Below are 25,953 nucleotides of genomic sequence, written 5' to 3'. Positions count from 1 at the left end.
TATTATAAAATAGGTTAATATGATAGCAATAGAGACGGAGGCATGCTCAGCCATAATAACTGAACCAATAACAAATGTCAAAGATTCGCGCGCTGTCATCATTTATAGCTTCACCCTGTCTTGCCCTTTTCACGTTTAAACTCCGCCTTCTAATTTAAATGTTAAAACCGAGCCTACTCAAGCGTGGGACAAAATGTTTTAAAAAACGTTTTGTCCCACGCTTGAGTAGGCTAGGCTAACAAAATTCATTTTGTCGCGACAAAATGAATTTTTTCTACACAGAATGAATTTTGTCTACACAGAATAAGTTTTGTCTACACAGAATAAATTTTGTCTACACAGAATACATTTTGTCGCCACAAAATGAATTTTGTCTACACAGAATTTTCGTTACAGAATGAATTTTGTCGCCACAAAATGATTTTTGTCGTTACAGAATGAATTTTGTCTACACAAAATTAATTTTGTCAACACAGAATTAATTTTGTCTACACAGAATGACTTTTGTTTACACAGAATTAATTTTGTTTACACAGTATTAATTTTGTCGAGACAAAATGAATTTCGTCCACACAGAATACATTTTGTCAACACAAAATGAATTTTGAATTTTTTTTTGTTGAATTTTGTGTTGACAAAATGAATTTTGTATTGACAAAATTAATTATGTGTAGACAAAATTGTAATATTTCGACAAAATTAGCAATGTCCCAAACGGCGCCCCGTATTGTAGAGCTTGATATGCCTACGGTGCATCATAAACGCACAACAACTTTGGTGGGTAGGGTAGGAACCAACTTAAGTATGACTTGGCTCTAAGAAACAATTGAAAACCATTAGGCCTACTAATTCAGTTGAGTTAGATAATTTAATATTTATTGACGATTAAATCGACTTTATGATTTTCCCCGAATAGAGGTGGTTTTCACAAATTGTTTTACATTATATAAACATACACGTCGTAGTGATGTATCGTTACATGTACTGCTATTTCAATCTACTAGGACAGTGATACTGATAGTTTCAACAAAGTATTACATCGCAATGTTTTACTGTGTTTAGTGGTATATTATTTTTAAAACATGAAAACAATTAATATTTTGTTACTAAATGGATAAAGAATATATTTAAAAATTGTTCCTCTTTGCACCCATCCTCTTCCCCATCCCTCAACCCTAATGTTACATTATTATTTCAAAACACAAATTAAGTTTGTTTAAATTTGACTTAAACAATTGGTCTCATTTTTTGACAAGTTTCTCTTTCGGAAGTAATTCCCAGGGTGCTAATTTTTGTTGAGTACATAAATCAGTGTCTATGTATTCGTTCCTGTGTAAACGACATGTATTATTGTACGTACATTTGAAATCGTCAGTTTTTTAACGCTGAAATTATTATGTATTCGAGAACCATCTGTGGGTACGACCTAGATGGTACGCGAGCGAAGCGAGCGTACCATCTAGTAAATAAAATGCTGCTTAATTTCAGCACCTCAATGTTTGAAGAAAAGCAACCAAAATGTGTTTTTTTTTATTAAGTCAATTAAATGTGTTTTTACAGAATGCTTAACAGACTTGGACTTCCTGATAATTTCTGAGAAGATGACCGATTGGAAGAATTTCTGTAGGCATCTTGGTATTACTGATGTTGAGCTATCACAAAATGAGAGAAGGTTTTCAGCACTGACTGTAGAAGCAACGATGGAATCACTGGTACAATGGCGATGTAAGCAAGGAAGAGATGTGAACCAACGAGAGGAAGTAATACAAGCCTTGATTGCAGTTGAGAAAAAGGATATTGTTGAATTACTAGAAACAGTCTAAAGTGTCTATTGAAAACCTACAGTAGACCATATGAACTGCAGTTATATGGTAACTTAGTTCAACAAATAAACAATTTGTATGAACAATATAAATATTGCACTGATGAATGGCTAGTGTTGCCCGAAAGCTCTGCTAACTTTTCTGGATGTTTACTTTATCGTTTTGATTTAGCTTTTCGCTTTTTTTTTGTATCTCCATTGAGATCCAGTCACTGATACCCACAGCATTGTCATTTTTTTCAGTAATTTGCCTTTGGATTTATATATATATATTATATATATAGACATATTTAATAAAGGACAATAAAGAAAACCTATTGAAATTATGTTTTTAAAAGTGCAAGATAAAACTATGTTTTAATAGAATAAAGTAATACAAATACTTTAACATAGGTCACGTACCTGACATATGACAGGTCACGTACCTGACACATATAATGATGTCATTCAAAAAGGCAGTATTCCAATTTTGGACATGGAGTTGAACAAATAGACAACAGGCCACTACATCAATCAACACATTGGCCTCTTCTCAAGCGTGTGGTTGCTCAATCTCTCTCTAACAAAAATAAATTCATAAAACTGAATTTCAGTGCCATACTATAGTACATTTAGTGAATGTCATATGACCCACAATCGTCCAATCAAATTGTTATAAAACAAATGTGTTATATTTATGCAGATCTCATGAAATTATTTGTTGTTGAATTCAATTAGAGGGACTGAATTATCCTAAGTTATTTGCATTGTTTATTTGATTTCTTGACACATTAAATTGTGCCAATGATATGTATAAGCATCAATATTATGATTATATTATTATGATTAGAATTTGTACTTGGTATAACAATTTGCATTATAAAACCACATGTTTTAAAATAATTTTTAATCAGAATCAGCTGCTTTCTAGTGTGTGTGACGATCAACAGGCTTCTGAAAACCTAAAAAAGAATGGTCCTTTCACCCCATTTATCACCAAAATAAGATAAGATTTATACTGGCCATACCGATGCCTCCAATCAGTCAATCACATCCAATATTAGCGTGATGTGGCTTGACTCGTGTTTTCTAGGAAAATATGTTAGATAAATCATGAATGATTCCACCAAACTTTTAAGTTAAAATAACGACTGTGAGGCATTTGGTAAATAGGCAAACTGCCTTAAAATATCTTGACATGTTTTGAAAAAAAAAACTCATCATCAGAACAGAAAACAATGCCTAGAGTACTTATATACAGTAACAATAGGACAGGTTGTATGTAAATGAAGTAATTAGCACGATAAAACACAAGGAACGTAGGCAACAAACAATCATATGGCCTAATAGATTTATTTGTTCAAGGAAGGTTCACTCCATATGGTGTGGAGAGCTTCCTTGAAATTATGTTTGAAAGCGGAATCTGCAGTATCCATAACGGTGAAGCCCCCTAATTAATTATTGTTATTTACTGAAATGACATTGTTAGTTTTACATGATTTGTTTATAATAAAATTTAATATTAGGATAATTTCATATTCATAAAGTTTACTTATGCGTGAACACCAAATCAAAGCTGAAGAGCTTCACAAAAACTCTGAATTCTTATAGTGTAATGGGTCTTAAGCTTTATTGTACAACAAATGTATTATTATTTGTATTGTAAATAAAAATTGGTACGACATCACACACTTGTAAGAAATTAAATTATGTCAATATTCATTTTTCTTTCAAAAATGAGAATTGTTCAATTATTGATAAGAATGAATCATTTAGGCTACTTGATGGAAATATTATCAAACGAACCTGAATAGTTGAGGATTACATCTTTCCAAAGATGGAACTCATGTTCTACTTCACAACATCAATGCAGTATCATCCCTGATTTGACCATGAAAATCAGACCTACGTTCACAAAATCGCATCGTCACCTGCGAGTTAAGAACAGCCATTCAGCTAGATCATCAAAGAGGAAACCAGCACAAGATACCAATGTGACATTTCAGGTAGCTAGTTCAAAACAACGATATACATCCTCGAACTTCAAAGCGACGAACAAAGCACTGAAGAGGAGGAAAGGAAAAATATACCAGTAGGTACAAATAACCTAAATATATGTTTTAATTGTATTAACTGCTTAAGCAAACATAGGATTTATGAAATTCAAACGTTTATATAATAAGAGTATTGATTTGTTTGTTTGTTTTATCTTTATACTGGGTAACCTCTTCAGTCAAAGACTGATCTCCCAGAGGGCCCAGTTGGTGATCAGTGGCTGTGATGTACTAATACACCGGGGTAACCCCCTACTCATCTCGAAAGATGTACTAGGTTCTTTAAAGTGCACACAAGCAAGTTGTGCACACTGGACCTACGGTTTATAGTCTTTATCCGAGAAGACTCGTTCTACCACCAGAACCATGGAGTGAGTGAGCCTCGAACCCCTGCCGATGTTATGGCTACGTGATTACGGTTCCACTGTCTTAACCGCTCGGCCACTCACTCACTTACTTGGTATTGCTTGGTATTGCTAAAACACACTTAAAAGAGAGCAACGCAGACTCTATTAAAGGTTATAACTGGGTTGGAAAAGAACGTAACGGAACGAAAGGGTGGTATTGGGTCATTCCTATCAGAAAAACTAGTGGTTACATCTGATAATGTTTTAAAATGTATAGATGATGATTGTGAAAGATTATGGGTAAAAGTTAACGTAGATAAGGCACTCTTTGTGCCCGATTTCTGTTTAACAAACTTTCTTTAATAATATCATCATATTTGATTCACTTTTAAAATCGAAATTACGTTATACGAGCACGTCAAAAGTGACAGGCTACGCACGTGTAAAATAAAAAAAATATAAATGTTTTTAAACATTGTCAACATTTTTAAACATGTTCAGCAATTTCGGTCGGTTTATCGGTCGGTTGGTCAGTCAAATGTGTAAATATAATCTACTAGTCCAGTGGCAGGAGGGAGAATCACCACCCGAAAGGGGACAAACTTTTCTAGACCAGAATCTTCTGTAGATTACGAATTTGAAAAGTAATCGATCAGCATACGAAGCTTTTTCGAGATATAAGTGGTTAAAGTTCAAAATTGACCAATTATAACAAGGTATTATGTATTATAACCAAGTTTAATTTGGTTATTTAATACATTTGTATGGTCATAAGTATCTATTCAGTCACCTTATAAAATAAAATCCAGTGCAAATAAAGGTCAAATGTCAATATTGCCCAATCACAAAATGTCCTATAAAACCAAATAAAACTAACATTTTAACAGAATGTGATGTTTTATCATTCATTCATTTTTATTTAATCAATCATATGCAATCAAAAGAGCATATACATCATTACACTAATTGACATAGGTCAAAGGTCAATATTTAACAAGTGACATACTAAATAAATTATTCAAACTATGAGATCGATGGGCATAAATGTAAGCACATTAATTGATATGTAAAGTTTGGTATTTCTGATAATTTTTCCTAGTGCGCATTATTTTAAATGTATTATAATTCTGTAAAATAAATGACTGGTAAAATGTTAAAATGTTACGCTGACCTTCAATGATTTGTCACAACACAGTTGCAATCATTAGGGCTACAGTATTCTTTTTTGGGCAATAAACTACTATTCATCAGAATAAGAGAATATCAGTTCATCCACAGGATAGGGCATAGACAGATACAAGTGGCCCAGCCCACATTATACCACTTTTTATTTCGACAATGCAAAAGTAGTTTAACTTAACCATTTCAATTCACAAAAAAATCATCTGACCCTTCTTTGTGCGTCTATGCTAACGAACGTAAACAAACACCCCTAAATATTTTCATTGCAATTAAAGCATATTCATAATAAAACATAACATAATATTATAGATAGAGAGTAAAGGATAAAATGAAAGGGACATCATTAATCATTAATTGGCAGTGGCAAGGGTCTGAGTACCAGACAAATAAAAACCAAAATTATATATCGCTAACATAAAGAAGCAGATCAAATCAGATAAATTGCCTCAAAATGAATATTGCGTATTATTCTGACAAGTTTTTGCAAAATGAATGTTAAAAGTTTTATAAGTTTTGCTTTTAACCGGCCATTTATTTTATTTAAGGTCAGCGTAAGATTTTACCAGTCTGATTTAGTTAATTACAGTATTATAATTACATTGTTCAAAATTATAATGAAATAAAATAACTTTACTTATCAAATAATTTGATTACTTGTAAAAACCATCAATATAATAGTTTGGACAACTTTGAATTTATATGTTACAGACTACATAATACGTGTATATTGAAATATTGACCGTTGACCTTATGTCAACTGATGAGATGTATGTGCTCTTTTACATTATGTGTTGATTATCAGGATGAGAAAACATCAACTGTATGTTAATTGTTGGTTTTTATTTGGTTTTATAGGTAAGTTCTATGATTGGTCAATATCTGACTATATGAATATGAGTTAGTGTTTACCGATCGACCAACCGAAATTGCTGAAAATGTTTAAAAATATTTAAAAGACATTTATATTTGGCTCGAAGTATAAGTTAATATCCACGGTCAAAATAACTAAGAAATATGAATTTGAGTTAGTGTTTACAGACCGACCGACTGACCAACCGAACGAAATTGCTGAAAATGTTAAAAAAAAGGTTGAAACATATTTGAAACATTTATATTTGCCTCCAAGTATAAATATCCACTGTCAAACAAACGAACAAGGCCATATTATACATGGCTGCAGTCGCGTGTTCAAATTTGAGTTAGTTTTTACCGACCGACCAACCGACCGACCAACCAATCAATTTGAGTGTTAATCGACATTTAGTGTTTACCTACCGATTGACCAACCAACCGAAATTGCTGAAAATGTTGAAACTTTTTAAAAAACGTTTAGGCACATTTCTGCCTCCAAGTATTAATATCCACTGTAACAAAACCAAAAAATATGAATTTGAGTCGGTATTTACCGACCGACCAACCTACCGAAATTGCTGAAAAATGTTTAAAACATTTTGAAAATTGTTTACAAACATTTATATTTGCCTTCGAGTATTAATATCCACTGTCAAAATAACGAAAGTATATGAATTAGAGTTAGTGTTTTCCGACATTTAGTGTTTACCGACAGACCGACCGACACAGTGAACTATAGACTCTAAAAATAGAAGCAAATCCTCCAATGACGGGTTACGGTAGCTTAACGTTGTCTTATTTTCCATCTTTATAGTTACATTAAAAAACCACAGTTTTACAATTACACTTCAACGTATTTAAAACAAACAGGGCAGTACTAAAAAAATGCGATACTATAACCAAAAATGTCAACATTTAAACGGTTTTTGGAAGAGCTTAATTTATCCTGCTGTCTTAAATTAAACAAATGTTAGCATTAATTATTTTACCTATTTTTTCTATACCTCTGATTTTTAATTTCACATAAGCATACAGGCCTTAAACATAATTATACATTACATGTAAATTGTTTGAAACTGCATAACATGACTACTGCTGGGAGGATCGTACATCGTATATTTCTTTGAGTTCGATGATATTGACTGAGTAATTTTCGCGTCATTGTCGTGTCCCTGTCATTAAACATAGAAAATCCACTAAATTATCGAGTACGATGATATTGACTCTGTAATTTTCGTGTGGTAACATTCCCGTTTATAAATAAATAAAAATAAAAACCAAAACGATAAATAAACAAAAGTCATCTACTGAACTATTTAGGCTATGAATACATAGCGCCCTCATTTGTTATTCGCCGTACATAGATTTGATAAAAGACCGTTGTGATTGGTTAAAACTCACTGTAGTAACCTGGTACGCGCGGCCCGCTGAACATCCGCTGATTCGGATCGAAGAAGACGAATTATTATGTATTGGATCTACCTGATAATAATAATAATATTATTATTATAGGCTTATTGGAGGAAATTCTTCTGTTATTATTTAAACGACCTAAGCCTAAGTGAATATTTTATTGCCAAGTAATAATTGATTAGTAATTATCTGTATATATTATTCTTCGCAAGGTAAAGTGCCTAACTACAGGCAGGCTTATTACATAAAGGAGGCCTAGCTACCCGACCAAGTATATATTCTACTTGTTGTTGGCTACATAATATATTTCGCCTTTAATATCGGCAAAATATAAGATTTGACATTTGATTTGAAATGATATTTTCCTCTAAGGAATATATTTCCCTCAGCGCTCGCTCTAAGCAGGCAATATCTGTATTTATTAACCATATAAAATTCATTTGCATATTTGAGTGCGTTAGGCTTCTTAAGGTTATAACACTAGGAGTTATACTACTATATTGGGTACAAGTTAAAATTTTAATCTGATACACTACTACTGGGGTTATATATAATTGAATGACTGTAAATAATTATGAATTGAAATTCTGCACAATGACTTGCGCATCTATATAAAAAGGTTCATTATACCGTGGAAAGGTTTTTGAGCCATTATTGTGCTAAATTTAAGTATACATATTGTTATAAATACTAATATGAAAACAGACAAAGGAGTGCTGGTACTTAAACAGCTACAAATTGGTAGAGAGTGCAGTGGATTTGTTGAATAGAGAGTTGATCGGGAAAGTTTGTTCAGTTCTAAGAGATTTTTCAAGTACAGTAGCAATAGTTGGTAAGTTTGCAATATATAATAATTATAAGTATAACACCACCCTAGTTGGGTACAACAGGCACATAGACAGACAATTAAAATGGTCTAGCTCTAAATTAAAACAGATAAGTACTATCTATTTATTTGACTGAAAGTTGCCAAATGAAACGAGTGTTAACACTCAGGACTATAGAAACTAGTTATCTACTATAAGATCGCTAAATGGATCGATCCATTATTAGTTAAAGGGTTGAAAAAAAAATGTATACCGTTTTATAAATATGTCATTGCATTATTATTAGGCCTACTGATATAAGTTAGGGTTTATTACAGTAATAATAACGTTCCACCATTAGCATCAGTTTCCATTTTCCACAAAAAGTGACCCTAACCAACAGATATAAAATGCTTCAAAGTTTGGTTAAAGATAAGAAGTGTATTTTGAATTGACATATTTGGACTATTAAAACCTTGCTTTTACTGTACTGTGAATTATTTATACAAAATGATTAACCATACAATATATACGGCGCTTACTTCCTGTTTAGAAACAAATGTTACTATTTCGAAGTGAAATAGAATATTTTCGGATTTGTGACAAAAATCTGAAAATAAAATATAACCTTTTGAAGGAAGCTGGTTACAACTGAAACTAAACATTTACATAAATGTTTGAAGTTTATTCATAATATAATACATTTTCCCATTCCCTACGTTTTTAAAATTTAATTTAAGGTCATAAACTACATTTAATGTAAAAATAAATACTATATTATGGTCTTATCGCGAAAACTTTTTCGTCTTTGAACGGTTAAAAATGTGAAAAATAAGTCTATTCAATAGTGTTAGCGGCCCGCTATAAATCCCAACATGCATTGCGCGAGGATTGATTCTTTAGTTTTTCTTCTATGATTCACCTAGAAGAAGTCATTTCTGCGAAAATACCGGTTTTCCCCCAATTTGTATTACGGATTTTGCAAAAACAGAAAGACAATATATATATAGTATAAATGTCATCTATCAACTGTTGTACAACTTAAAATATCAGTATTGACTTCGAATATACAATGACAATTATTGAACAGTTGGTTGCTTCTTTAGAGTTTAGGCATTTAAAAAATTTTGAACACATTATTTAACTTCTTAGGCCTATGAAGTGAAAACCTAAATAGAGCGTCCTTTTCACCTAGAAGCTAGGCCTAGACTAGCTAGAATCACTTTAAATAATTAAATATGGTAAAAATATAATACCAAAATGACTTCTAGTTGGTGTGGAATATTTTCAGTACGTTTCATATTCGAAGATTCATCCATTGGCATAAATCGCGACGATGCCTCCTATACGATCAGGTCTTGGTTTGGAAATTAAAGAATAGTTTAGAATTGAGTGGAACACAAAAATGTAGGATAGGCTAATTTTTAATTGGCAACCCGTGGGAATTCAGAGTGTTTTTAGTTGTTGCATACTAGCACACTGCATTGTTAAATTAGCCGTCCAATAGTTGTACAAACTTTTCAATCTTCTCACCCAGCCATCCCCTTCATCATCCAACACCTAACTTCAACACAGGTGCTACTCATATGTTGCTCATGTTATTCGCTCATTTGGCTGGAATAATTCTGGGGATTACTTTGCCTCCAAATTCCACAATTTACCTTACGGATGTCATCCTTACCGACCGATACACTTAAAACCTAAAACCTTAAAACTTAAATATCATTTAATTTATTGGCTCCTGTGAAAACACACTCATATGAGAGTGGTAGCCCCCAAGAGGTCAAAATGTAGTTTATAATTAAGCTTTAGTAGTATTTAGCATTGCTTGTACAGTATCAGTAGAAATAAATAATATTATGTATTGTTAAATATGTATACTCTGAGTAAATTGGGAAAGCTTAACTTATATGGTTTGTGTTTAAAATACTAAATATAAGGAATAATAGGTACATGTTTATGTATAGTATACTTTGTGTGCTAAAAGTATAATATAACCCGTTCGAAAAGGGGAAACCTATCAGACAATTCTCCAAATACGTTATAAATCTGATCGACATAGGATAAGATATTAAGGAAACGTCTACTTCCGTATAACAACACGCGTCGTGAATTTAACTTTCTATTCAGGGCCACATCAGTTTTCGTGCAGCCCGATGCGATCTTGACAAACATCGTTAACGTTATTTATTTTTAAACGTTGCATAATAGACGTAATAATCTTGGCTGCAAATGAGATGGCGCCCAGTGTAAAATGTGTGACTGTGACTGAACGTTAAAATGTTGTTCTATAGTATTATTATTCTTGTTTCTTGAAATAGTGTCAATTAATGACATATATTATATAATATACATGCGTTCTCTTTTCTTTCCAACAGTTGAGTTATTTCATTTATAATTGTGCTAAATATAAACGTAACCATAATATATCCTACTGTCTTAATACATGAAATCAACACAGATTTGCACAATCGTAATATTTTGTTACCTATTTTCCTATATCCTCTGAGTTTTAATTTCATATTATACATATACAATTCATTTACCTATTGAGTACGTTAGGTTTTATCAAATTTATCACACTAAGAGTATACTATATTGGGTACAGGTTATATAATCTGATACATGACTACTTATGGGGTTATATAGAATTGAATGACTGAAACTATGAATTGAAATTCTACACAATGACTTGTGCATCTATATAAACAGAGTCATTAGACCGTGGAAAGGTTTTTGTGCCATTATTGTGCTAACTTTAAGCAGGGAAGAGTTACATTACAATTGTAATTTAACTCTTCCCTGCTTTAAGTATACATATTGTTATTATAAATAATAATATGAACATAGACAAAGGAGTGTAGGTACTGTAAACAGCTACGAATCGGTTGAATCGAGAATGGATCGGGAAAGTTTGTTCAATTTTCAAGTCCAGTAGTAATAGTTGGTAAGTTGGCAAAGTGTAATAATTATAAGTATAACACAATCCTAGTTGGGTACAACAGACACATAGACAGAAAATTAAAATTGTCTAGCTTTAAATGAAAACAGATAAGTACTATCTATTTATTTGACTGAAAGTTGCCAAATGAAACGAGTGTTAACACTCAGGACTATAGAAACTAGTTTCTGCTATAAGAATACTAAATGGAATGATCCATTATTATTCAGAGGGTTGAAAAAAAGTATACCTTTTTTTAAATTCATTGCATTATTATTACTGATATGAGTTAGGGTTTATTACAATAATAAAAATACCGTTTTATTATTAGCATCAGTATGCATTTTCCAAAACAAGTGACCCTAACTAACAGATATCAAATGCTTCAAAGTTTTGTTACAGATAAGCAGTGCATTTTGAATTGACATATTTGGACTATTAAAACCTTGCTTGTACTGTGAATTATTTTTACAAAATGATTAGTCATACAATTATACGGTGCTTACTTCCTGTTTTAGAATTAAAGTAAATGTTAATATTTCGAAAAGTGAAATAGAATATTTTCGTAAATCAGATTTGTAACAGTCGGAGACTTACATAGTATTAGGCTTATAAGAATACAGCTAGCTAGGCTAGGCCTAAATTCCGTCCACGAGAGGACATTGTTTCTCTCTTTTTATCATAAATTACCATAAAACCTACATCTAAGACAAGGAATAATGTTTTTAAAGCAATATATAGGTATTATAACAAATATATAATTACATGTATTTAGTATCTATTTATAGTCATCACATTTTTAGTGTATCATATTTTTATAAGTATATTTCTCTGTGCCATTTTTTTAATTGTGTACTCGATTTTGTAATTTGCCGTTTTTTGTTTTTGTCGCTTAAGTTTATGATAATAGGACCCCGTTGGAAATTGTTGTTGTTTTTTTTTCGACTTTATGGGCTATCATAGGTTTCTTGTGTACTGTGCAATACTTTATGGGCTATCCTAGGTTTCTTGTGTACTGTGCAATACGTTATGGGCTATCCTAGGTTTCTTGTGTACTGTGCAATACTTTACATGTTTCTATTTGTATTTTTTATCTTTGTCTTGTAATTTTATGTTGAAACCTGAATCAAATAAAATCAAATCAAATCATTATTTTTACAAAACGTCAAATATTGTAAGGAATGGGTCTTTAATGTATTAAGAAAATAAAATAGTTGTTTTGTGTGAGATCGATAATATCCCCAGTATTAATTTATTTTGAATATTAAACAAACAATGTATTTTAAACATAAGATGTGAATTTGTCAGCATAAAATGTTTAGAGACGATATGAAAGTGTATGACTACGATAGTTAAATTATTAATCTGCAAAAAGTCATTACAAAATATGTTCCAATGGTCAAGCATGTGGCAATTGCCTTTCAATGCTTCAAAATGTAAACATTTTTATTTAGGGCGTCAAAATAAAAAAAAAACAAAATATTTTACTCATTCCACCTATTAAGATAGAGGTATGTACATTGGAAAAAGATCGTGGCGTGGTTTTTGACAATAATTCATCTTTTGAAGATCATATAAATGCGTCTGTTTCTAAGGCATATAGAATGGTTGGACTCGCAAAGAGAATGTTTACAAATGATATGTTTTAGATTTCCTAACAAATTTATTTTATTTATTTTTAGAGTACAACAGTTATGTTTTGCCGCCACACTATGTTGGCTTAATAAATAAAGAACATTAATCCGTTTAAAAGCGTTTTTCAGAGGTTTTATTTGATCGTACCCTGATCGACTAACGTTTTTAGGTCTCCCTATGCTGGAATACAGAAGGTTAAGGGCCGAAATGATTTAAGTTTATAGAATAATTCATGGAATCGACAATGAATAGGCGTCAACACTCATAACTAGAAAACCCCGATTTCAAGATTTGAGTTTTCTAGTTTCATTCTGCCATAAGACCACTAAATGAATCGATCCATTATTAATCCCAGGGTTGAACAAAATATTATATACTTTTATAGATAAAGGCCGTGGCTAAAGATATGGTACCGTATCCTAACTTAAGTATGTGATTTTTCTTATCGCGAAAACAACGGTGATCAACCGCTTAACATTTTCTTCATGATTCATTTATCTCTATATTAATATTATAGCCGTCGTGTGTGACAGAACCTTCAGATTTAGGCTTAGCTAAGTCTGTCATTGAAAAGCCAAAACATGTTAATTTTAATTCTACAGTAGAATACAGAAGATGAAGGACTGTCGTAGGTCTACTACTATACTAAATGGATCGATCCCCAATTAATCACAGTGTTGAAAAAAAAATGTATACTTCCGTTTTATTATCAATAAAAACTGTCCTTTTTGATCATAATACGAATAATGATATCAAAGTGTTTGCTCTTCTGTGTGCAACAACCGAAACATGTTAACGTTGGTAGAAAAAAAGATGGATTTTCTATTTTGTCTAGAATCTATATCCGTCACTCTGCTTTCGGTATAAAGTAGCCAGATAGGAAAATTGCAATGGATGCAGCAGCCTATTTAGAATCAATTCCTTTCTTCTAACATGCATTCATTAAAATATATTTAAAAAAAAATGAAATTATATAGTTTTTAAATGCCTCTTATTTTTATTATGTAATCGTACATTGTAAAACTAACATTGAACCTAACAATGAATATTTTATATTAGCTGAACGGAGAGAATAATCCTTAGAAGATTGACTTCTTTTCTACACTCGGCTCCGCCTCGTTATAAAACTGTCAAAACTTTCACCTCATGAACATAATATTCTTCCTATTTCAGTTCAAGTATTCTTGCTTTTATTAGTGGCAGTAATAAACTTCTTGTACATTTTTTATAGGTTTGCTCTATAAATCTAGATATATGTAGGTCTAAATACTTATGTAAATTGAAAATTTATCACATAAATATTTAAAAATATTTACGCATCAACTTTAGGTAGGAATGTAAAATAGTTAGAAATAATAGATTTTTAGTCGCGTGGAAGCGACTCTATAGTTCACTATATCGGTCGGTCGGTCGGTCTGTCGGTTTGTCGGTCTGTCGGTCCGGTATCACTATGCGTTTTATCGCTTTCTGACCTTATCTTGATATCAGTTTAATCTAGCTAGGTCAATTTTTCACAGTATATTCCTTATGGCCAGGAATCAATGTGGTTATGTTTTCACGGTGCGCAATAAAAAATTACGCGGTCTACGCACGATTTAACGAAATCACGTTTTTAATCATATCTTCACAACCATGAATCACAATTAAATAAAATTTGGTACTCATAATTTTCAGGGCATAAATCATCATATGGCAATACAATTACGTGCGTAGCGCATGTAACGCATGCGTACGCGCGCTTAAAATTTTCAAAATTTATTTTCGATGAAATAAGAGTACGTTTCAGGCAATTTTAAGCGTTTACAAAATTGCCATGAGTGCGCATATTTTTGCGCACGCACTGCGCGTTAAATGTTATTACGCACTCTTTTTGCCCGATTTCTGTTTTCTTGACTTACTTTTCAACTCGAAATTACGTTATACGAGCACGTCAAAAGTGACAGGCTACGCACGTGTAAATTAAAAAAATATAAATGTTTTTAAACATTTCAACATTTTTAAACATGTTCAGTAATTTCGGTCAGTATAGTTCACTATGTCGGTCGGTCGGTCTGTCGGTCTGTCTGTCGGTCTGTCTGTCGGTCCAGTATCACTATGCATTGTAGCACGCGACTTAATGGATGTTGGCCTTGTTATAAATAATGTAACACATTCTGGTGGTAATTTTTAAAATTTTTTAAAATAATAATATATTTCTAAATTTAATAAAATAATTTCATTTAATATCCCTCTTTTCAAAGTGAATAATTCTTTTTTCTTGTATTTATTATGTTAATGTTATTAATTAATGCAAAAGCAATCAATTTCAACATAAACTATTGATTGATATTTTTATACCATACATAAATATAAAAATGAATAGATGATGCATTCATTTGCAATCAAAGAAGAACAATAATAAAATTAGATGTCACTGGCACGTTCACCTTTATTGAAAAATTATTGGTGGAGAAATGTATGTCCACAATTATGAATTGTATTGTACTTCATACCAAATCGGTATAATGGTTTACTTTGCTCACCTAAAATGGCAATTCACATCGGTGTAGCTCCTATCACCTTATGATAAGGTCAAAGCAAACAATAAATAACAAATCACGCTTGTTGCAACAACTTTATAGAATGTACTTGTTATCGCTTCTTATACAAATGATAATGTATAATGTCTGGTATTCTGTACAAAACAGTCAACTGTTAATTGAGGAAACATATCTTTCAGCACAAGTCAAGTGAGTTTGATAAGTAATGTACTTAACTATACGTGAGTGTAAGATAGGGTTGTGTTTTATATAAAATTTTTGCACGTCATGTATTTACAGTTATACAGTATTTTAGTTTTGTTAGCTACTACAAATGTTGCTATACAAGTAACATATATTTATCTTAACGAACATTACCTCTGTTTCTGTAAAAATATATCAGTTTCGTATATACAAATTTAGAACGATTTATTTCAAGCATTTATATTACAAATATATAATATTTAAATTAAACATTTTAGAATAGTTCATAAGAAATCAAACATACAGCAGTAAATGTGGTGTCCATTATTGCGCTCAATAAATACAAACATTGTCGTCGTAATGGTGGCCGTTTGAGAGTCATTCGTTCTCTTATATGCTTTAGTTTTTGTACAATTCTGAAACCATTTCTGACGGAGAGAACATTGTTGATCTATTCTGTACCACGAGTATTTAATGATAATAAATATTAATACGGTAACTATGCTTATGAAAGCTTTTTAGATCTAAATACAAACGTTTATTTTGATAGCATTATTTTTGTTTAATTAGTGGACAACTTTAACACTGTACACACCATGTTTGCATTCCTTTTATTTAATATTTTACAACCAATTTGTATTATCCATCGTTAACCACTTCTTTTTATGTTTTGCTACAGTAGTACACGGTATAGCAACTACAAATGGATCTTAAAACACATCTTATAGAACTATGTGCTGTCAATAGCCTGAAGGTAGGTGATTTTACTAATGCAACTACTGACAAAACTCATATTAGTATTTTACCTTGATTATGTTGAAACGTAAAAAGAGTAGTACCTTCCATCTTTGTACAGCATATTATATTTACTTATTGAATTAGCTTCAACAACAACTTTTTTTGTTAGTTTTCACAATTTATTCAATTTAATCATTATCATCATTCTTTAAATTTTTCTGGATTAATATTAGTGGTTATTTAGTTAGAATGCTCGATTGGGTGTATAAGAACGGAAAACTATCTCAATCTCAACAAATTGGAATCATAACGCTTATACCTAAACCGAATAAACCAAGGGACCTTCTAAAAAATTGGCGACCTATATCACTATTAAGCATCACCTATAAGTTAGCGTCTGGGTGTATAGCTAATCGAATAAAGAATGTATTAAGTCATATTATAAGTAGAGAGCAAAACGGTTTTATGCCAGATAGATTTATTGGCGAAAATATTAGACTAATGAATGACATTATATGTCTTAGTGAACAGTTAAAGATTCCCGGTATGCTATTATTAATTGACTTCGAAAAAGCCTTCGACTCTGTTTCACATATATTCATTGATAGAGCCATGGAAATGTTTAACTTTGGCGAGTCTATTAGAAGGTGGATTACAATTTTTTATTCGGAAATGTATTCCTCAGTTAATGTTAACGGTGCTATGTCAAATCGTTTTAAAATTGAAAGAGGCTGTAGACAAGGAGACCCTCTTTCTCCATATATTTTTATAATTTGTGCAGAAATATTGAATAATTTAATAAAGCAAAACAAACTAATTAAGGGAGTTAAAATTAGAGATGAGGAATATACAATATCTCAATATGCAGACGACACTACCATTATACTTGATGGGTCTGAAGCATCACTGCATGCAACACTCGATACACTGGATACATACAAGAGTATTTCCGGTTTAAGAATAAATGAAGAAAAAACAAAAGTTGTATGCATAGGTAGTAAGAGAAGTAGCAATGTAAGGTTAAAAACAAGAAAAAAGATAAACTGGATAGGCAATGCCATATTTTCAATTTTAGGTATTGACTTTTCATTAGATGCAGTTCAAATGATTAATGTAAGCTATGAAAGAGTGTTTTTAACGATAGAGCGTATGATAAACCAATGGTCTAAAAGAAACTTGACAGTAATTGGTAAAATAACTATTATTAAATCACTCTTGTTACCAAAACTCATTCATATGATCATGTCCTTACCGAACCCATCAAATGAATACGTAGTACGTCTTAATAATTTATTTTTTCGTTTTTTTTGGCAAAACAAACCTGATAAAATAAACCGGCATCAGATGAAAAGTGATTACTTACATGGTGGATTAAGAATGGTAGATTTAAACTTTTTTTTTATGTCATTAAAAATAACTTGGTTGCGTAGAATTTTCAACAATAAATCCGAAGAAAACCCAATATTTAAGCTATTTAAGTACATAACAAATTTGTCTAACTCTATGCAACTTGAAACGAATTGTAAACGTCTGTCCAGCATTAGAGATAATGTTAAAATTCTCTTCTGGAAAGAGGTAATAGATGCATGGAGTAATTTTATTTCTATTCATTATCCAAAGTCTGTTGACGAGCTATTACGAATGCAAATTTGGAATAATGAAGTAATAAGAATAGGCAACGAATGTATAAGATATGGAAATTGGGAAAAAGCAGGTATTTTGTTTGTTAATGATTTGTTCAACAGCAATGGGCAATTTATGAATAAAAAAGAAGTCGAAGATACCTACGCTTCGCTCGCGTACCATCTAGGTCGTGCCCACAGATGGTTCTCGAATACACAGTATTTTCCAGCGAGAAAAAAATGGAGATTTCAAATGTACGTACTGCAGGACTATAATACATTGTCGTTTACAGAAACGAATAAATATACACGATGATTTATGTAGTCAGCTAAAATTAGCACCCTGGGAATTACTTCCGAGAGAGAAACAAAATGAGTCAAATTTTTTATTTGGACTCATTATTAAACAAACCCAATTTGTGTTTTGTATGTAACATTAAGGGTTGAGGGATGGGGGAAGAAGATAGGTACAAAGAGGAAACATTTTAAAATATATTCTTATCCACTCAGTAACGAAATATTGTTTTATAGGCCTATAAATAATATACCAATAAATACAGTAAAACATTTACGATTTAATACTTTGTTAAAACTCTCACTGTCATAGTCGATTGAAATAGTAAAGTACATGTAACGATACACCACTACGTACGTTTATATATTTTTAAATTATTAATTAATACAAACGTTGAGAAGCAACTGTCAGTAATTACGTTTATTTATTTGTATATTATATGTTTATAACAGTAGGGCCTACCCACACTCACAGTAGTAAAGTTTATTTGTATATTTGTTTATATTATATCTAACAGTACCAACACTCACAGTAAGAAATTTGCGATTCAAATTGCGATCAAAAGTGGTTAATACCTTAACAGTATTGTACAGCATTGCAATACTATTTATGTTTATTCTCCAAGGGGGCCCATAAATCTAAATCTATACCTCTATGGTTAAACCAAATAATTTGGAATGTTCCATTCATCACAAATCAATACATTTGTAAAAACGTATATTACATGTATCAAAATAGCATTTTTTAAAGAAAATCGGCCTGTCTTCAACATTATGATGCTGTACTCGAACTGTTCAACCGGTTTTCAGCTATTAAACCAATTATTGTAGGAGGAGATAGGAAAATGCGAAGCGTCCTCGTATTATTGTGTGCGGGTATTTTTCAAATTGACATCCATTAGACAGTGTATACCACGATCGGAAAACACCCCTATTTGGGGCAAATCGTTGAACCTAAATTCGTTTTAATCGTCAATAACTAATTATCGAACTCAATTTAATTAGTAAACAGGGTTACATCAGGTGGTTACAATTAGTACCGAAAGTACGAACCAACTTTATATACCATCGAGTAAAAATTCTAGAAATAACGCACGATTTATCAAATTTTGCCCTTACGTAAATTTATATATAGATTAATAGGATTAAAAAGGCTTCTTAGGGAAAAATTTAACAATTTAATGATATGTGAAATTAAAAAAACAGTTTTGCCAGATATTCCATTTCATATAAAAGTACTCTTTCAACAAAGAAAGGGATGTCGTATTTTTTATGATGTTTTAAATAACTCAATGTTTAAATCATGGAAAGCACAAAAGAAATGGGCAGAAAATAAATTTGTATTCAATAACGAACAATGGAAAACAATCTACCTAGGTCCACATACGTGTACAATGAATATTTGCTTTAATATATTTTCAATATAAAATTGTAAATAGAATAATTGCAACAAATGAACAATTATTTAAAATGAATATAAAAGAAACTTCAATGTGCTCATTTGGAGATGGTAAAATTGAAACCATTCAGCATTTGTTCTGTAATTGTCCAATAGTAAAAAGGATATGGAACCTCCTCCAGGAAAAAATTTTAGAAAAAACTGGAGTGCAATTTATTTTTAGTAAAGAGAGTATAATTTTCGGATACCAAGATGCGCTTCAGTTTTTTAATTTAAAAGCCATTAATGCAATTATTCTAATTGTAAAATCATTTATTTATAAATGTAAACTAGTTAAATGTAAGCCAACTATCAAAATGGTTATGAACGAGTTAAAAAGGTTTTATGAAACAGAAAAATTTATTTATCATCAGAATTTTGAGGACAGTATTTCTAATAGAAAATGGATAAAATTAGAAGAATTTATAAAACAAATATGAAATGGTTAGAGAGTAGAATAATTGTTATGAACCTTTATTTAATTTGTTAGATAGATATCTTTGTTGTTTTTGTTTGTTGCTTTTTATTTTAATTTTTTATTTGATTATGTTTTTCCTTTGTAATGTATTATATGATGAAATAAAAAAAAAAAAAAAAAAAAAACAAATTATCATCATCGTCATCGCCATGATCAACGATTTATAAAATAGAATATTCTGATCTTGTGTTTAGCAATAATATCAATGTATGTCATTAAATTACATAAACAGTTGGATTTATATTAATAACATTATCGGTTCACATTTTATAGATTCCGGAAAGTGCAAAGACTAGTGAGATTGGTATATGTACCCATATTATAAATACAAAGAGCGTAAACATTCAGGACAAGGTAGGCCTACAAATCAATTATGATTTATTTTCTATGTAAATAATATAAAACAAATATTTGTTAACACAATACCAACATTATTATTATCTGTATTAACATATTGACCTCAGTCTGTGTAATATCATTGTTTCTCATATGTGCAATAAAAGTGGGCTTCCCTACAAAAGGAGACAAAATACAAATACTGAAATATTAATGCAAATAATGATGTAGATAGGGAGGAAAATAACAAAAACACAAATAGTAATACAAATAATAATAAATATACTAAATGGGAACATAACATTTTAGTATGATTTTTCGTTTTCTTCCAAGTATTGTTTGGAATTGAAATGGAATTGTTATTCAAAAATTAAGTGATCAATCAAATAAAATATATAATATATGTAATATTCAACATTTCAAATAAAAATTCCAGCAATCTATATAATAAATGGATTAATTTTCAAATTACAAATTTAAATAAATCATGAACAATTACAAGGTTCATTATTTATCGTTCTGTAAATATTAGAGAAAAAAAGAACTGACATGATTTCAGCAATAGTGAAAAAACACGAATTTAAACTAAACCATTTGCCACATGCACACATTACAAGAACGCTTACTGTATAACAATAAACATAAACATATAAACAAGCCAAACAAAATCAATGAGAAATCAAAATTATTTGTATATTAAAATAAATCTCCCGGATGAACCTCCAAATGTAATCCAGGTTTAAATAAATTGATGATACATACTTGAAACAAATAGCCTACGTATTTATGGTACGATATTAACATTATAAAAATAGCTTAGCTAATATATAATTTTTTAATAAAGTAAACTGCTTAATAAAGTTAAACTGTGACTTGGATCTGTCGTTTGCAGCATGCTTGTTTGTGGAACTGGATACGATGCTTGATTGATAATTCCCTTGCTTTTATTGTCTACTACATTCAATGATTCAGGGACTTCATGTGCTATGCTGCAAATACTTCATACAATAGGGAGAAATCTACAGTATAACAATGGGTGCTATAAAAATCAGTAACTAAACACACAGTATACCATAGTATCACATATTTCTTTCACATCTATCTTTTTTCAATTCGATTTACGAACTGATCTGACTTTATTGCATTCAAGGAATACTGTACCTTCAAAGAAAAAATCAGCTGGACAGCTTTACAATCTAGGTGTATAAAACTAAACTTGACGTTCCATACATGGGCTCACGTTTCTGTAGCATGCATGCTAAAATATATCTCGTATTGTCTTTACACTGTAAATAGAAAATGTATGTCAAGTGTCCATCAACTGAGATGGAAAAATCAAAGTTACACAACAGTCCAGCGCTTCCGATGGCAGGAGATGCCTTGAAAATTTATAATTATGTATATAATGTATTAATAAAAAGAAAACGCTATAAGAAAACAAAATGATTAAACATAATGAAATAATAATTGGAATATTGACATCCTTTGAATAAACGAATAACCTGGCAATTCAAATGATATTTTTTTACAATAATTATTTGTTTGCATTAACATTACGATTGTTCTCAATACTTTAGCATTTGAAAACAATCATTGTAAACAGAGTGTGATGGGTTTGTCACACGGAAGTGAGCCCTCTAGAGTAAAAGAGAGGGGATGAATAAAGATGGACGACAACTACAACGTGTTTTGTTATGTTCTTATTGTTGGTTTCAGCCTAACGAGCGAGCCCGTAACAAATTGGGGGGTCATCCGAGAACAAAGTACGGAATTGTAGTTGTAGATCGAACTGATGGTAATTTTAGTTACTTATTCTAAACTGGTTTTAGGTTTAGAGGCGTTTTATAACGAACGAGGTTTGGCGGTCGTCGAGCCAGTAGTACACTGTGTTGTTGTTTTAGGCTTGTGTAGGCTTGCCTATGATACTAGAAGTCTGTTTGGCTTTGATTTTAGGGGTCTAGTTATTGAGACCACGGCGCACGGTAGGCTTAATATTGTGTGGGCTTGGCAGGTATTTCATTACTGGTGCCTTAATTATCGTCATATTGGTTATTTTAACCTGTGTTTTTGTTTGTTTGTTTCGAATAGAAACTATGTCAGAAAGTGATTTTGACGAGGAATTTTTGGATAGCATGTCCATTGAGGTGGTAGGTCAGCTATCAGAGGAGCATTTGCGACTCCTAGGTACTAGGGTTGGAGCATCTATAAATGATTCCATGAATAAATATGACTTGATAAATGTGATTGGAAATCATGTTGGTTTAATTACTCATGAATCCGTAAAAACTGCGGGGAATGAGGTCGAGTTGGCTAGAATTGAGTTGGAACGTGAAAAATTGATTTTTGAAAGAAGAAAAATAGAGATGCAAACTCAAAGAGAAATGGAAAAACAAAAACATGAATTTGAGTTAAGGAAATTAGAATTAGCTAACCAAATGGGTCACACCACACGGGTTTCTACACCTAATGATTCAGAGATTACTCAGAATATTAAATGGGTTCCCAAGTTTAATGAGGACGAGGTAGAGACATATTCTTTAGCTTTTGAGAAAATTGCTAATAGATTAAAGTGGCCTGCTAGACACTGGACTGTGTTGTTACAAACTGCTCTTGTGGGTAAAGCCCAAGAGGTATTTTCTGCATTGACTGATGATCAATGTGAAAGCTATGATGCGGTTAAAACTGCTGTTTTGTCAGCTTATGAGTTAGTTCCAGAGGCGTATCGTCAGAAATTTAGGAACTTAGGTAAACCTTATGATCAAACGTTTACAGAATTTGCACGTAAGAAGCAGATTCTTTTTGATAGATGGTGTAGTTCGGAAGGAGTAAAGGCTGAATTTGGAAAGCTTCGTGAGCTTATGTTAGTTGAGGAGTTTAAATCTTGTTCCCCTACTGAAGTTCGAACACATCTAGAGGAGCAGAAAGTTGATAATTTAATGAAAGCGGCTTCTGTGGCCGATAATTATGTGCTCACGCACAAGGTGGTGGATACCAAATCGGTTTCCAAATCTGTTGATGATTCTAAGGTCCAAAGTCAGAAAACTACAGTTAATAGTAGTAGTAAATTTGAAAAAGGGTCATATAAAGGCAGATTGCTGGCTGTTTCAAAGCAAATCTAAAGGGGATAATAAGAAACCCCAATCACTTCCAAACACGTTAGTAAATACAGTCCCGTTGAAAGTGACAGCGAGTCATGACGTTGATGAATGTGAGAAGTTGATCCAATCTTCAGGTCCGGAAAAAGTGCGAAAGCTATTTAAGCCTTTCCTCTCTTCTGGTTCTGTAGCATTGATCAACGATGTGAATCTGAGTAAAGTTCGTGTCTTAAGAGACACAGGGGCGTCACAATCCCTGATAATAGAATCGGCATTGTCATTTTCAAACGAGTCTTCTGCTGGAGCAAGTGTGCTCATTCAAGGTGTTGAAGGGGTTATAAGGAAGTCCCACTTCATGTAATTCGGATTGAAACAGATATTGTTAGCGGAGATTTTGTTGTCGGTGTCGTTCCGAGTCTTCCAGTATGGGGTGTCACACTCCTTTTGGGGAATGATTTGGCCGGAGACAGAGTGACAGTAGAACCGGTTGTGTGCAAGAGTCCTGTTGAAGACGAAAGCACGGTGTGTTTAGAGAAAGAATTATCACATGTGTTTCCATCATGTGCGGTGACGCGATCTATGGCAAATATAACCATAGATGAGGATGAGAGTATTGACTTATGTGATATTTTTACGGAGACATTACGGATCGCGTTTCCCAAGAGGCTGTCAGCTCAGGTCCCGAGTCACACACTGCCCAGGCTGAACAACAGCACCCAAAAGTGTGTGATTTCGGTCCGACAGTTCTCAATCGGTCCAGGTTAGTGGAAGAGCAGAGTAAAGATCCTGATTTGGTGTCATTTGGTCAGAAAGCTCTTTCTGTAGAGGAAATGTCTATTGTTCCTGTTTGTTATTATATAAAGGATGGCATACTTATGCGTAAGTGGAGGCCACCAGATATTCCAAGTAGTGATGTTTGGAATGAGATTCACCAGATAGTTATTCCTAGTGGATACCGTCAGGATATTATTGGTATTGCGCATGATGATCCTCTTTCAGGGCATTTAGGTGTCAATAAAACGGTAGACAAAATTCTCAGGCATTTCTTTTGGTCAGGTCTTAGAAAAGATGTGTCTAACTATTGTAAATCCTGTCATGCGTGTCAGGTAGTGGGGAAGCCTAATCAAAAGGTTCCAGTAGCCCCACTTAAGCCTATTCCTGCATTCGGTGAACCATTTTCAAGGGTTATTGTTGATTGTGTGGGTCCATTACCACGTACTAAAAATGGAAATGAGTATCTATTAACAATAATGTGTGCATCAAGTAGGTTTCCAGAAGCGATTCCTCTTAGGCGTATTACAGCTAAGAATGTTGTTAAAGCATTGGTAAAATTCTTTACATGGGTAGGATTGCCTAAAGCTGTTCAGTCCGATCAAGGATCAAACTTCATGTCAAAGATATTTAAACAAGTCTTAGAGCAGTTAGGTGTTGCCCATATAAGTTCAAGTGCTTACCATCCACAGTCTCAAGGGGCACTTGAGAGATTTCATCAAACACTTAGGTGATGAAGTTTTAGTTATGTTGCCTCTTCCCAGTCAACCATTATCTGCAAGATTTGCTAGTCCTTACAAAGTATTAGAAAGAGTAGGAGAAGTTGACTATGTGTTAGATACTCCAGATAGGCGTAAGAAGAAGCGACTGTGTCATATAAACATGTTGAAACCATACACAGCGAGAAATAATACTGATACCTGTACGTCAACACCAGTTACGTGTGTTGTTGAAGAGAATTCTGAAGAGTTTGGGGATCCTGATACATGTGTTAAGTTCAGTAATTCAGATGTCCTTGCAAACATTGAAGACAAAGTTGGTCATTTATCTCGTGATCGTAAGGTTGAATTTGTTAGTTTGATATTTGGAAATCTGCAGTTGTTTTCGGATGTTCCAGGTCGAACAAACTTAGTGGAGCATGACGTTAAGACAGCTGATTGTTCACCAATAAAACAAAATCCATATAGAGCAAATCCGTTCAAGATGAAGATATTACAAAATGAGATTGATTACATGATTAAGAATGATATAATCGAGCCTAGTTGCAGTGCTTGGAGTTCTCCATGTATATTAGTTCCAAAGCCAGATAAATCGTATCGTTTTTGTACTGATTATCGGAAGGTTAATGCTAAATCTACTACAGATTCATATCCCATACCGAGGATAGACGACTGTATTGATCGTGTGGGTAGTGCTAAGTTTGTCAG

The 25,953-nt window shown here is 32.2% G+C and overlaps 1 protein-coding gene across 3 annotated transcripts in view; it reads left to right on the top strand.

Annotated features, from left to right (window-relative positions):
- The first annotated feature begins 8,343 nt into the window (after positions 1-8,343).
- LOC140049206 (uncharacterized) overlaps positions 8,344-25,953 on the top strand; it is a 176,862-nt gene continuing 159,252 nt past the window's right edge. For 2 of the 3 annotated variants that reach the window (XM_072094036.1, XM_072094038.1), the window contains exons 1-3: positions 8,345-8,481; positions 16,437-16,508; positions 20,598-20,678. In XM_072094036.1, the coding sequence (XP_071950137.1) occupies positions 16,458-16,508; positions 20,598-20,678 (132 nt within the window). In that variant the 5' untranslated portion in view covers positions 8,345-8,481; positions 16,437-16,457. Of the gene's footprint in view, positions 8,482-16,433; positions 16,509-20,597; positions 20,679-25,953 lie in introns of all 3 variants that reach the window. The other variant, XM_072094037.1, reaches the window with a different exon arrangement.

Source organism: Antedon mediterranea, chromosome 5 (assembly GCF_964355755.1).
Source record: "Antedon mediterranea chromosome 5, ecAntMedi1.1, whole genome shotgun sequence".
NCBI lineage: Eukaryota > Metazoa > Echinodermata > Crinoidea > Comatulida > Antedonidae > Antedon > Antedon mediterranea.
The sequence above is the reverse complement of the archived record's forward strand: the minus strand, read 5'-3'. Positions and strand labels throughout refer to the sequence as shown.